Below are 15,447 nucleotides of genomic sequence, written 5' to 3'. Positions count from 1 at the left end.
AGGGAGGAGCAGCCGAGGGGGAGGGAGCGCGGAGCGCGGTGTCACCGTAAGGCGGGAGGCGGGGGCCGGCCGGCGGGCGGGCGAGCGGGGCGGGCGGGGGGTGGGGGGAGGCGGCGGAGGATGGCGGAGCCGCGCCGGGTGCCGTTGATCAGCCTGTCACCCGTGAGGCGCCGCGAGGCCGGGAGCCCGGCGCTGGAGCGGGAGCCGGAGCCGCCGCCGCCGCCGGTGGTGGTGGCGGCGGCAGCGGGCCGCGAGGCGCCGCTGGCGGAGCCGCCGCACGAAGCCTCCCGGCCGGAGCCGCCGCCGCCGATGCCGCCCCGGGAGAGCGGAGCCCGCCTGGAGCCGCCCCGAGAGCCCCCCCGGCCCGAGCCGCAGCCGCAGCGGGAGCCCCCCCGGCCCGAGCCGCCGCCGCCGCAGCTACCGCCGCCGCCGCCGCGCCAGGGCAGCCGGCAGGAGCCGCCGCCGCCGCAGGAGGCGCTCCCGCTCCGCCAGACGGTCCGCCTGGAGGTGGTGCTGAAGGACCCCACCGAGGAGGGCTGCGTGGAGTTCAGCTACCCGGAGCTGCTGCTCTGCGGGGACTCGCGGGTACGGGACCCCCCACCCCCACCCCCGAGGCCCACGGGCCCTTCCCCGAGGCCCGGCCGGCAGCCGCCCGCCGCCCGCCCCGTCCTGCCCGGGGGAGGGGGGGCGGTGCCGCAGGGGGAAGTCCGGCGGCCTCGCCGTGCCTCCGGCCTCCTCCTGGCCTGAAGGGGAAGGCGAGGCGGCGCCCCGCAGCTCCTGGGCTCCCGCGTGGAGCTCGCGAGCACGTCCCGTGCCCCTCGTACCCAGCCCTCTGCCCCTCGCCCGTTTCCTGCCCTGTGTCCTCTCTGCCTGGGAGGGTTTATCTCTGTTTTACTTTACTGCCAACGGAATGGAACTGGTGCGCTGCCGGGCCGTTTATTTCAGGTTCTCTATAGGCTCTGTGCAAGTAAATGAAGAGTTATTAGCCCGGCTCCGCAGCGAGCCTCGTGGAGCAGCGAAGTGCGCGTTAAGCAGTCCTGGAGATGAGTTTCTGCAGTCTGGGTGGGGGGGGGCAGGGGCGATTCAGAGTTAACGTTGCTGGCACTGTAACCTCACCTGTAACTGTCAGAAACTTCACTCCAGAAGAAAGTACTTCCCCTTTTCCTCCCAAACAGAAAATACTTCCTACTCGAGCTGCTTCCTTTTTTAAGGAGAAAAGCTGGTGCGGACAACTTAAAAGAAGCAAGTGGCATCAGCCAGTCAGAGAGGCTCTGCTTTCAAGTAGGAATGAGAGATGCATGTCCTTAAGCTGGTCACACTTGAGCCAGTCACTCACAGGGAGTTAAGGACATGATAAAGTTGCGCTTGATTTAGGTAGTTGTGGCTTCTCTTAGTGATCAATTTTAGAGAAAGTTCCCATCTTCTTGGAAAAGGGAAGGGGCAGCTGCTACTGACAAGGTTGTGATAGCTTTGGTTGAAAATTAAAAGCAAATATCAAGTACCAGTACTGATATTGTCAGTAGGTTTTTGAATCATCACAAACTCAAGATTGGTTAAAACTCCTGTTTTATGAAGAAAAGCGTTTCTAGATGATGCTGATTCTGTAACGGTACTTACCAGTCTGTTCACTTTTTTCACAGTAGTAGGAGGGCTGTAGAATTGGATTGTTGTCAAATGTAGAAGACAGAAAAATCAGTGGCTGATTTTAATAATCCCTCTGAGATCTTCTGATGCAAGTTAAAAGGTTCCTTTTGTTCATCCTGTCCTACAGCCGTTGTGGGCAAACAGTGCCCGTTACGACTGCTCCAAATTGTTGTAGCAGTAGTCTGCTGCTTGGTGAAGTGCCGTCTTTTTGAGCAGTTCCTGTGTGAAGGTAGAAGTTGTGTTAGTGTTTAGAAGTGGTTCAGCGTATGGAGGCTGACTTCTGCCTTTGGCAGTCTCAAGCTCCATAATTGCTTTTTTCTGTAGGTTGGTAATATGTTAATTGCATAAGTGGGGACAAAACAACATTTTAATGTAGTTCTGATGCAAATTCAATGTATTCTGGAGAGAAGGAGAGGGGAAAAAAGTGGATTTTTGGTACAATTAGAATCAGAGAATTATGCTTTTAAGATAGAAATAGTGTTAGAATTGTTTTATAAGAAATCCCGTCTTTTTTTCAGCTCTATGGAGAGTCCGGATTGAAAATCAATAGACGGTTATGTCCCATCTCTCACTGGACTGTACGGAAAAACAACTGATTATGTAAAAAGTGTCAGATGTTGTGTAGTTGTGCTGGCAGTTTAAGTTCTTGCTTGTTACAGAGTAGAAATTGAAAAAGCTTCTTTGACATGGTGTGGGAAGGACTTACAATCTTGTATCAGTCAGCATGAAAAGAGAGAGGAAACACATTTTGCTCACCCATAAAACTAGTGTATCAAGGTTCTTTTGTGGTTAAAGCATGTTTAAGAGGAGAATTTGCTCTGCATAATGCAGGAGGCTTAGGGTGACAGAAGTGTGTCTCTTACCTGCTCATTCTCAGACCAACAAATTATGTAACCTGTTCAAAGTCCTAAAATAGAAACAATTATAGGAAAGGAAAACTGACCCTGCTTGTTGAGTACAGTAGCTATGGAAGAGAAAACTACCTTGCTAAAATGGAACTTGACCAGGAAACTTCTGCCCTCTGCCACTTTCCTACCCAATCTGTGAGATTTACTCTTGAGTAGGTAGTAACTTTTTGGCAGTTAATGCTGTAGTTTTAAACTGAGTTCTGGATTTCAGAATTTAGTTATGTAGTGAATCAGCTTGACATGAACAGTTCATGCAAACTTAGTTATGCAAACTGTTTTTGTAGGGTAAAGATTGATTGGGTTTTCCGAAGGCTATTGTTTGCTCCTTATCCCTTATAAGTTGCTCAACTTCCTTATAACTATTCCCATTTGAGTTCAGCGTTACATAATTAGGAACACATCTTTATCTTGTCGTGTTGCTTCGAACTGCAGCAACCCGGAACAGTACTCCAGAGATTGGCTGTTCTGGGAAGGATGTATGGCAATAACTTCAAACATTGCTTTAATAGGTCCCTTAAACAGTTAAAAACAAAAACAACAAACAGAAAAACAACCCAAACTTGCTTGACAGTATGAGCGTTGCATTTTTTAATTCTAAAGTCAGGTTTTCAGTCTGAATGAGAAGCTAGCGGAAGTGTTTACAATAAACTTGTGATGTCCTACTTTTTTATCTTAAGAAAGGCAGCATCCTTTGATAGAGCTGTTGGTATAGTTAGTGTTTTGGTAGGAATTGTTTATGTAAAATTTTTGGCACGTGAGTAACAGAGTAGTGTGGTCGAAGAGTTTATTTGCCTCTTCAACTGGCAGAAAGAAAAGTATGCCTCCTTTGCTGCTGGTGTGATTTGAATCTTGCTGTGTAAAACTGAACTTGAAGTGTATGAGCCAGAAGCCCAAGTTGGTTTCTGTCAGGCAGGCTGTGAAGGTACTGAAGTAGTAATGTCTTGAAGTTTCTTGACTGGCAGAGCCCTTAGATATACCGTCAGGACTAAAATTTGCCAATAATGCATAAATATTCAAAGCAATAGTCAGCTATGGCTTTGAGTGTTTGGTAGAGAGAGGAAAGTTAAAGACTTCAGTACTAAATTTTACCTGACCTCTGGCCTCAACTTGTCTTTATATCACAATTCAAAAAAAAGCCATTTCCCTAGCAGGTGTGGAGTACGTTTTCCCCACTAAAGGGGGAAAAAGGGTGTTGCATGAGCCGAGCAGGTTTTTTTTAATTTCATATTAAGTTACGCCTGCAGGAGATGTGTATGTAACCTATTAGTTGTCTCACGTTTAACTATAACCCTCTTTTACGTTTTTTCCCTCTAAGTACTCAGTTTCTACACTGTGGGGAGGATCTTGCTCTTCAGAGTGTAGGAAATTGCTTTTTGTTCCTGTTAGTCTACCATGGATCTTCATTCATTGAGCAGTCCATGCGTGCGGTAAAGTTAGTTGGCATCCATAAAGGCTTAACTTAATTCTGCCATGTTTTAGCATCTTATTACACCCTCCCCTGTACAAGAATTACTGTATTTTATCTATAGGCTCTGATTTGAAGGTTGTGGCTCCATTCTTCTGTTGTACTTTTTCTGAGAGGAGAAAAAAAAAGGCAAAACTTGTCATACTCATGATTATTGTTCACTGACTTCTTGTCAGTGAAAACTCAGTGTGTGCTTCATGCTTATTTGTACAGCTGGAGTATTAAATCATTCTTCTGGCTGCTGTAGTGGCAGTCTTGTAATATTTGTGCTATGATTACAGTTTTCTGAAGGAAAAAATAACAGTAAGACTTCAAGGAGTTATGTTACTAGTTATGACTATGATTTTGCGTTGTAGTCTTCTAGTTGCTTTCTTGCTGCTTAGCCTACCAGGTACACCTTGCATGTGGTGTCTAAGAGGATTGTGGCACCAGTAGGATAGGCACCAGTGTAAGTTGAAGTGAAAAGAAGTTAAGTTTAGAGAGAGTTCTTTCTCTGTGAGCTCAAATAGTGCTAGCTCTCTCATGCTTTCACTTTTGGCTGAGGTTGTAGTGGAATACTTGAATATATATATACTTGAATATATATATATATATAACTTTGAGTCTTTTCTGTTTATGTTCTCATTAGAAGAAAAGTAACTGAATGATAATTGAATGGGTTAAACTCATTTTTAGAGAATAAGCATTTGGACGCAGTCTTCAAGGTATAGAATTAATACTAAATAGTCAGTTTATTGACATTTCATGGGCTTTTATTAGATGCACTCTGCGCTTCTCTTGAAATTAAATGTATACTTCTGCCTTTTTCAGAAGAAGTCAGTTCACTCAGAAGATCCTTTTAACGATGAACAACGTGAGCGGCATGAAGTGGAAATGCTAGCCAAGAAGTTTGAGGCAAAATATGTGAGTTACTGTACCTTTGTTAAAACATGCAGATAATTAATCGTGGTAACTTAGTGTGGCATGGATGTTAACGTCAGGGGTTTTTTTCCTTATAGATCTGCTGAAGTAATGTCAAATGACTTCTGTGTATATCTGAGCTGATCATCTCATTTATATTTCATCTAAGTAGCTTGAAGCTTCTACAAGCTTATTAGGCAAGTCTGCTAAATAGATCTGTCTATAGGATATTATAGCTTGTGAAGCTATTCTTGGAAAAGCTTCATATATAAATACAACTGACTAATAGATGCAGATCAATACTAATGATAAATACTGTGCTGGAGGAAAGAATTTGTACGTAATGCTGTTGTGCACTATTGAACAGTTCTTCTGTTTGTGCTAAATACTGATGAATCGTGATGAATTTCTGACTAGTTTGGAAAGCTTCCATAGGAAGCTGTTGTTAAGTCATCACTTGAGTTTATTTTGTAGCTGCCAGCTGCCTAAAGATACTCTGCTGACTCCTGAAAGTGTAACATGAATGACTTGAACAACACTAGGTATTAATATAGAGGCTTTCAATAATAAATGAAGGTAGAAATCAAAAAATGTTGTCTTAAAACCACACCCAAACAGGTCTTTAAGAATTCATATGGGTAGGGTTGGGTGATTAATTCTGAGCTGGCAATCAAAACTCATCATGCCTAGACACGTTGATATTCTGGATTACTAATAGAGCACCTCAATAATAAAGAAGGGAAACAACAGTCATTTGTATCTTTTACTATTAATACACATATTAAAATTTTACTTTTTCCTGTCAAAGGCAAATTTCTCGGCACGTCAGGCCTAAATATTCTGCAGAAGTAATTACTATTTCAGAACATGTTTGCTGTGATACATAACAAAAGAAATCCTTAAAGTGAAAAGAATCAGTTTTGGAGGAATTGATGGAAACTCAATATACCCAGTATACTCTGAAGGCAGTTCCGTAATACTGTTTGGTTTTCATTTAAATGATAAATTATTTTCATGAACTTCAGAGAGAAATGCTTCAATTGTACTTCTCTAGAAAACTAATTTCCATAATATAAGTTAAAGATTTTATAATGTTCTGAGACAAGCTGCTTAACTATAGCAGATGAAAGCCAGCGTAGAGCGTGTAAAGCAATATATGTAGGACGGTGTGGGAGTGGTGGAAGCAATATAGTTTTACATATACATTCATGCATCAAAGCTGAACATGTACATTTATGGACAAAGCATGGTGTTATTAAACTTATGAAAATTTGAGTTCAGTGCTCAGTTGAAAAAAAAGGCAAATATTTATAGCCATTAGAAAATCAGTAAATAATAATACCTTATGCCCCCTACTACCACAAAATTCTCAGAAGGGGAATATCTTCTATATAAAGAAGAACCTATTAGATTAGGACCACTAAGCATGGAGGGTGGTAAGGGATTAGTAGTTCTTCTGTTAGGTATATTCCCTGTCTTTTCTCTCTTCCAATACAAGAACCATCAGTTTCCACTTACTCTTCAGGGTAGGAGGAATTGCATGTCTGTACACTGATCCAGTGTAATTGCTCATGCTCTGACAACATCCAGCCATCTTCTTGCTCCGGCAGTGAGACATTTGCTCCTTAGCTTAAACTAGGATAGAGATCCCATGATGTAGACACCCATTCTCTTCATCTCTCTAACGCTCTAAGGATGCTTTAATGTAAAAGTAATCACTTAGTTGTACGAGAATGAAGGAGAGTTTTTTCAAATTTACATAAAGGGCTATTTCTTCTTTAAGCTAATTAGGTATTACTAACCTATATCCATTTGAAATGGAGTCAAATGAGTCTTTTAAATCACAGCACATATGGCAGTTTAATGTTGATGCTGTAGTACTTTTGAAAAAATGCAATACGTGAAAAACAGTCGTCTTTAAAGACTTCTTTTCAAGTAAATTCACGTACTTGCAATACTGTACTGATTGTATATATCTTGCTGATACTAAAGAAAAGCCTATAAATAAGTAGTTTTATAGGCCAGGTGCATAAAGTTAGTATACCATTTATTTACTTGATTATTTAGACCTTTTTTGTGGTTGCTGCCAACTTTAAAATGTCAGCATGAAAATCTATTCCGAATCTGTTCCCAGTTTTACTCTTGATTTCTTGTTCTCTAGACAAAATCAAACATTCTGTGTTGTAAAAACATGATGTCGAATCTCAGATGATATTTTATGTAATGTTAAAGAAAAGTATTTGGATCAAAACAAAAGTCCATTAATGGCAATATGTTCCTGTCACACTACTGTAACCTTATACTTGAAAGCTTATCAAAGTGTGTGTTGATACTACTTCAGTGTGCTGTTCTATTAATCTGTGATTTAATTTCTTTCCGAGCCAAAGGCTGTGTGTTTAACTACCATTCGTGTAGTTTTCTGCCATAAATCTGCCAGGCCATCTTCTGAGTTTACTGATGTTTAATGTTTTGTTCTGTGGCCCTGAGTACCATGATGATTGTTGTATACAAACATGGTTTGTGTTTAAACCTGTTGGCTGATGAGTCACTTGGTACTCCATGGTTCCTGTATTCTGAGAAATAGTGAATTTTTCCTGTTCTTCTGCATGCTGCTTGTGATTCTGATGCTATCAGAACTCAGCCTTTTCAATCCACAGCTGAAGTGTCTTAACATTCTGTTACTGTGCAGTAGCTGTTTTTTTTACCTTCAGACATCCTTGTTGGTTTACTCCGTTCCCTTTTTTGTTCAATTTTTGTAAAATGAAAGGACATTAACAGTAGGATGCCGATTTATCAGTGATACAATGATGACTTCTGGTTTTATTCTCTTTTTCATAAATCCTAATTCTTTCCTTTTTTGACCACTCTTGATTGTTGATTGAACGTGTGACATGTGAATGACTCTAGTGCTTCCTGAGCAGCATAACAAGTTGGAAGCACACTGTATTTTTGTTGTGGGAGTTATGCTTCCTTTGTGTGGATTACCTTGCTTTTATTAACATGGGATTAAATTTACCATTCAGAGTACTGAGCAACCAAGGTGTCTTGGTGATTCTTCAGCTGCCTCTTGTATTTGCTGTCCTGAGTAATTTGTTATCTATCTCTCCTTCCTTCCCCCCTCTCTGTGGCTTCTGTAGCTGAATATAGTTCCTTGGTGAACTATTCATTCCTACCCTTTGTTTACCAGCCTTACATCAGTCATTAATTTGAGTGGACCTTACTTCTTATCCCGTGATAGCTTGTTGTCTTTGAACACCTTGGGACCTTTAAAATATTTGAAGTACAGTTTTCTTCTACTAAGATTGTTTTCTGGCCTGGAATGTGCATTCTTGTGCTTGCTGGTTCTGTTTTTTTAACTTCTATTAATGTGCCCAATACAGAGATAAGGTTTAACAACTCCCCTGGGGCCTTTAGAAGATTCTTCATAAATTATTTGCCACCTTCTGGTCCAGTTGTGCTGCAAAGGTTGTTTAAACTTCATGTTATGTGCCATTGTTGAATTTGTGTTTGAGTTCCTGAACAGTTGCACAAGTACAATTTGCAGCCTCAGGAATTAAATATCTCAATTTGCTCTAGTATCGTGGCTGCTTATGATTTGGGACAGAAAGGTTGGAGGATTTCTTTTTGGGAGAGGTGAAAGGCACCAATGGTAAAACGTCCCTAAGTAGCGTAGTAAACATGGATGCAGAAAATCCCTTCAATTTTGCTATTGTGATCTTAACGTCCTGATCCTACAATTTTTCAACATGCATCCTTAAACAGAACTTTGTAGGGTCAGGCATTAAGGAAATCCTCAAACTACACATATAGGAGTTCAGATATTCTCATCTGTTCCGTCTACACAAAGCTTTCTATTTTAATCTTACTTTTATTCATTCTGCTCTTATGAGACTTTTTCATTTATTGATTTTGTCCAATATCTGCACTGTATATTTATGAATAACAGGCAATAAGAATGTATTGAGAATCACAGAATCATAGAATATCCCAAGTTGGAAGGAACGCACAAGGATCATCAAGTCCAACTCCTGACACCACACAGGTCTAACCAGAAATTCAGACCATATGACTAAGAGCACAGTCCAAATGCTTCTTAAACTCTTACAGGCTTGGGGCAGTGACTACTTCCCTGGGCAGCCTGTTCCAGTGTGTGACCACCCTCTCAGTGAAGAACCTCTTCCTGATGTCTAGCCTAAACCTCCCCTGCCTCAGCTTGGCACCATTCCCACGGGTCCTGTCACTGATCACTAAAGAGAATAGATCGGCGCCTGCCCCTCCACACCCCTTCGTGAGGAAGCTGTAGGCTGCGATGAGGTCTCCCCTCAGCCTCCTCTTTTCCAGGCTGAGCAGGCCAAGTGACCTCAGCCACTCCTCATACGTCTTCCCCTCTAGGCCCTTCACCGTCTTTGTCACCCTCCTCTGGACACTCTCCAACAGTTTCACATCCTTTTCATACTGTAGTGCCCAGAACTGCACACAGTACTTGAGGTGAGGCCTCACCAGCGCAGAGCAAAGCGGGACAATCCCTTCCCTCGACCGACTAGCAATGCCATGCTTGATGCACCCCAGGGTGCGGTTGGCCCTCCTGGCTGCTAGGGCATGCTGTTGGCTCATATTCAACTTGCTACCAACCAGAACCCCTAGACCCCTCTCTGCGGGGCTGCTCTTCAGTGTCTTGTCGCCCAGTCTGTACGTATAGCCAGGGTTGCCCCGTCCCACGTGCAGGACCTGGCACTTGCTCTTGTTAAACTTCATGCGGTTGGTGATCGCCCAGCTCTCCAGTCTGTCCAGATCTCTCTGCAAGGCCTTTCCACCCTCAACAGAGTCAATAACTCCTCCAAGCTTAGTATCATCAGCAAATTTGCTCAAAACACCTTCTGGTCCTACATCCAAATCATTCATAAAAACATTGAAGAGGACTGGCCCTGAAATGGAGCCTTGGGGGACCCCACTGGTGACTGTCCGCCATCCTGATGCGGCCCCATTTACCACAACCCTTTGAGCCCTGCCTGTCAGCCGATTGCTCACCCATCGTGTGATGTTTCTGTTCAGCTGTACACTGGACATTTTGTCCAGTGGGATCCTATGGGAAACTGTGTCAAAAGCTTTACTGAAATCCAAAAAGATCACATCAGCTGGTTTCCCTTGATCGACTAGATGGGAGAAGTCTTTTTAAATGGCCGTACACACGGAAATAGCCGTTGGCGCAGAAAGATTTGAACTCATGAACAATGAGCACTCGTCTGTTTTTAGTAATTGTTACTTGGACTTAAAAAGAGATGATACAGAGGTGGGTTGCACTTTGCCTCTGCTATCTCATTACTGTAGTAAAGTGTAGTTTATATAGTGCTCTTTAGACAGCCTGCAGGTGCCTCAGAGTCGTGAGAATTACAAACTTTCATGACATGCACTGGAGTTTAAGAAGAGTTAAGTTCTACCTCTTTTTCTAAGATTTCCTTCTTTAGTACAAACTTAACAAATAACAACAAAGCAAAAACAACAAAAAAAAACTGCATGTTTTGGGAACGTACAGTCACTATATAGTCATATAGCTAATCATATTCAGGTGAATAAGGGATAACAGGAATGATAAGAAGGGTTAGAAATACTATTATATAGTTTGGAAACACAAATTAGAAATGGAACTCACTTTTGATTTTTTTTGTAGGACTATTGTGTTTATTTGTTTAATTATACCTGAGAGATTCTTGTTTGCTTGCAAGAGCACATGCTTTGCTTATATGTATAAACTTAAACTCTGCAATATACTGTTAACATGGAGGTGTTTGGATGCTTATGCTTATAAAAGCAAAGATGATAGCTCTTTTGAACAATATCTGCATAGTTGTTTGATTGTAATAGGATGGATCCTACAAATGAAGAGAGAGATTCATTCTGAACATGCCTGGAACTGCTGAGAAGTTTTGAGGAGCAAGTCCTGAATTCATGGAAGAACTTGCTACTATTTTAGTAAAGGTGGTGCCTTCAGGAGAATTTTATCTTTGAGAATTATATATAGACAATTTCCACAATATGCAGGTGTCAGAGAGCTAGGCCTTATATCATAAGCAGATTGCTGTTTTTGTAGCTGTAAATTATAGATACGTCTAGGAGAAAGTAAACTTCAGTTTAACCTGAGTACTTTTCTAATACAAAAGTGTTATTTTTAAGTCAAGTTGAAAGTCACACCAAGCTCAAACAGAAATTTTAGGGTAAGTGAATCCCACAGTCTGCTCTGCAGTTTCTGGCTTTAACTTACTCAAATAACCCTATCATGTCTGGGCTTAACAACCAAGATGATTCTTGCATTTCAAAGGATTTCAGCATAGTATCTTTTTCTTCAGTTGTGTTACGTGAATGCTATAACTTCTTGAAAACGCATACACACCATATCTGCAAGTACCAGATCAATATCTTTCTGTTTTGGCTTAGGCTTCACTTTGTTGTAGAGAAGCAATCCATCTTGTGTGGGAGAGCGTGTTAGCGAATGCTAGGCTATTTTTCTTCCTTTGTAATGACCCTGTAGCATACTGAAAAACTTAACACTTCTTAAATTATCTCAGTCCTTTTATCACTAACAGAAGTTTTAGAAGCATGAGAAACATCTCTAAACAGAAAATGTTAGGAGTATCGCAGTCACCCAGAAACCAGGTGGCTAGTGAATACCTTTCAGAAATGATTCTGGTAAGGCTATTGTACAGTATTTTTTTAGCATATTTGTAGGAATTCCTTCCTATATGAAAGTTAAGCCTTCTGGTTTTTATTCACATAGACTATTTTCAAGGAACTGTGAAAGCAAGCGAAACTCTGCTAATTCCCTGAACGACTATCCCTCCAATGTCTTATATTATGTAGACTTCAGTACTTTGCTTACTCTTACTCTCTTCTCAACTGATGTAACACTTTTTTTTTCCCCCCCAGAGTGGAAAGCCCCACAAACATCGGAAGGATCGCCTGCAGGATCTAATTGATATAGGTTATGGTTATGATGAAACAGACCCTTTCATTGATAATTCTGAAGCAGTAAGTAAACCTCATTAAAGTAGCAATGAGAAATAAGATATTTATCTTTTGATAAAGGGGGGGGGGGGGGGAAAGGTGAGGGCAAATACTTTGTGCCCGTGTATAACCCATGTGAATCCGAAGGGCCTGTTACTTTGGACATCCAAGGAACAGTTGTATTTGTAGTCTTGTTCAGAGAGACTCTCAGCAGCGAGATTCAGATGTCATTATGCACTCCAAGAATTAAGACAGCCATTACTATATTGCGTATTTAATTTTACAGTTCTAGAAATGAAGTTACTTGTATTTGTGCACTTTATTTACTGTGATCTGAAATTATACTGTCTCTGTTATTTTCTTGTACTAGCTGTCTGGATTATTAGTCTAATACTGGTGTTAGATTTCCAGTATTAGATCAGGAGACTATTCTGCTCTCCAAAACCCATAAGGATAAGTTGGTAATTCTAAACATTCACTGAATGTGTCTGACAAAATTGAGATAAAATAGCTTGCTTGAAATGCAGGGTTTTACAGCTTATTTCATCTGAATGTTTTTCAGAAATGAGAACACATCTCAAATGAGGTAAGAGGAAAAAATAAATTAGTTGCAGGCAATATCAGGCTATTTGGAAGCTTATAAGAAGGCACTTGAAGGTATCTTAAAGGTGATACAGGAAATAATGAAAATGAGGAAGAAGCTTGGAAGAACAAGTGGATGATAAAAGCTTTGGGAATCTCCTATAGTTCTTTGTTAGGTGCCAGATGTACTGTTAATTCAAGTAAAAATGAACAAAAACAACTGAAAAACACTACCTGACATATTAGCCAGCATTCGGTTTCCTCTGCTCAGTGACACTGGAGAAAGCAGCTGTGATTGCTGCTCTGAAAAGAAGAGTGCTAGAAGTTTGAGTGGGAGACATGATGATGAAAAGGAATCCTGAGAAAAGAGTAAGAGAAGCATAGAAGTGAAGTGCATTGGTTAACATATATTATGCTGAGTCTCAGTTTGAATGGGGGTATTAGATCTGGGAAGGTTATAAAACTTTAAAGAAATCCTGTGAACACTGAGCTGTGAGGCTTCTAGCATATAGCTGTTGCGCTGAATACTGCTGAGAACAGTATGGGCTACACAGAAGGCATGCTGCAGAGCTGGTACCTTCTTGAGCAAGAGAAGTTCAGCGATTTACCACAGTGGGTAGTAGGCTGAGCTCATCTTTCCGTACTGTTTTGGTGAAGTCAGTCTGAAGGCACATGGGCAAGTTGTGTGGAAAGTGAGTTTACTGTAGATGCTTATCATAGCTTGTATTTATTTGTTGTCCTTTTTCCTAGTCTAGATTGATATTGGCAATGTCAACTAAAATTTAAACTCATAAATTTTTAAACACTTATCATATCCCTCAGCTTTTGGTTGTGCTACTGGGACAATTTGGAGGCTTAAGACTGTTTGCTTTCCAATGGTCAGATTCTGATATTCAGATCAGTAAAAACAGATGTTTCGCTCTGGCTGAGAAACCAGTTGAGCCTATAGGCTTACCTGGGTTCTCACTCTTGCTGAAGACAACCATCATCACTTCTGATGTCTTATGATATAGGACCTAAGTTGTACCTTGATTTTTTTCTAAAGTTATTGTGACCTATCACAGATCTGATACGTGGTTTGGATTAATATTCAGTACATGTACAGGTCTCTGTCAGAGCTGTATGTGAGTCTATCAGGTTTGACCACTTAGTTTTCTTATACTGTGCCGCCTTCTGATGCTGTTCTTGCTACCAGCAGCAGATCCATTAGATTTGCAGGAGCATTTACTTCTGATATCTCTTGTGAGGCTCCTGCAAGAACATACAAAAGACAGTTGTCAGAGGACCAGATGGTTGTGTCATGTGGTAGCTGTGGAAGCTACTGGGGAGAATGGTGTATTCTTTAAAGCTTGCTCTCCTGAACAAATCATTATGCTTAGTCTGCATTATAAATTCAGATTAGTGAGAGGCTATCTCTGTTTTCTGTCTTTCATTCCCATCTCTATCCACAGAAGAAAAAAATATACCGCATACCAGCTGCAGTCTTAAGTCGCTGTTGCAGAGCTTAAGGGTTCTGTAATGTAGGAGTTAAGTTCAACAAAATCTCTCATTCTATCAGATGCAAATGGGAAATGTCCAGAAGGAAAGCCTACGTGTCTGTTTTGCTCATCTTCTGTGTGTCCAGCTATTAAATCACTGTTTACCCTGAGAAATGCAGAGCCAGGCCCAGCCTAGATTTATTTCCTTTTGGAAGACATACTTTCCTAAACATACAAAACCCTCTAATGTCCAGGACACAAACACTTGAGAATGCATATGAGTACTTCTTGAAATGCTCCAGGATTGGAGTCCTGTTGTCTCCCTCTGTATCCTAGGAAAAAAATAGTTGAAAGCTTCCTTAGAGTTGTATGTAGGCATTTTTCTTGTCACAGGTGTGAAAGAAAGTCTGAAGTCTTTGGGACTGAAACAGATTTACTCTGTACCATTAGAGAGAGCTTCTTTCTAAAACCAACCGTTGAAGTAACGTTATAAAATGCTATTGAAGAAATGAAACCAGTAAAACTAGACCTGTTTTTAAAAGCAGGCACTCTAAGTGATTTAATGAATTCTGCTTCCTTTGGATCCATTTGCGATTAAGCAATTTTGTACATGTAACATAGATGCATATAACAAATGGCATATGTAACAGTATTTGGTTTCTCTAAGGATCCAGGAATGCAATCGTTCCTCTCTGGTTTTTTTTGAGGGGGAGGGACCAGGGTCAAGTGCAGGGAATCTTATAATGACATGATTCTCAGGTAATGGACTTCAATAAGGCTGGAGTACAAGCAGCTACAGGGTATGTATTTCTGGAGGAAGGTTCTTGGAAAGCTCTAATAGCAGGCTGCTTAAGGGATTTTTCTGGTCAGTGTCCTTAAAGCACACTAGTACCTCTCCTTACAGAGCAGGATGGGCTTGGGACTAGGTTGCCAGTGGCCCCACCTTCTGTGAAAAAGACTGTGCGTGAGATTCTTACTGCTCTTACAGATTTGCTTTCATTGTTTACTCTGGAAAGAATCAGTACTTGTCTACTGCATATTTAAGACTTCAGCAGTATGGCGTCATTAAGACCTTCAAAGTCTTTGTGGCTACCGAACACAGAGAGGTAAGGGCTCTTGAAGAGCAATTCAGTGGACTGGAACATGAAGCCAGCCAAAGGAAAATATTGGAGGGAAAGTACCTGGGTACATATTACCCTAAGTGACACAGATGATTCTTGCGTCACTTATTCTTCAGACTTGTCTCCTCTTATGGGAATAAGTGCATGGTTACAGGTTGCAATGTGCTTTGAATGTATCTAGTATATATGCTGGTTTTTAACCCTGCCATCCTCGCTGGATAATTTTGTTAGCTTTTAAAGCCTGTTTAGAAGTGGCTTTTCCCCTCTGAATGCAATTGCAGACAAGTGGGAAATCTGTGCTTCAGTAGATATTTTAGGGTTGAACATTTTGACAGTATGAAGTCAGTACT

General features: G+C 41.4%; 1 protein-coding gene across 1 annotated transcript in view; it reads left to right on the top strand.

The window, feature by feature from the left end:
* Positions 1–63: 63 nt before the first annotated feature.
* Positions 64–15,447, top strand: part of UBN2 (ubinuclein 2) — a 56,433-nt gene continuing 41,049 nt past the window's right edge. The window contains exons 1-3 of the mRNA XM_080606313.1: positions 64–585; positions 4,828–4,920; positions 11,839–11,940. Of these exons, the coding sequence (XP_080462439.1) occupies positions 121–585; positions 4,828–4,920; positions 11,839–11,940 (660 nt within the window). The 5' untranslated portion in view covers positions 64–120. The remainder of the gene's footprint in view (positions 586–4,827; positions 4,921–11,838; positions 11,941–15,447) is intronic.

Source organism: Anser brachyrhynchus, assembly GCF_964034855.1.
Source record: "Anser brachyrhynchus genome assembly, chromosome: 1".
Classification (NCBI taxonomy): domain Eukaryota; kingdom Metazoa; phylum Chordata; class Aves; order Anseriformes; family Anatidae; genus Anser; species Anser brachyrhynchus.
Note: the sequence above shows the minus strand (reverse complement) of the source record. Positions and strands in the feature narration are given on the sequence as shown.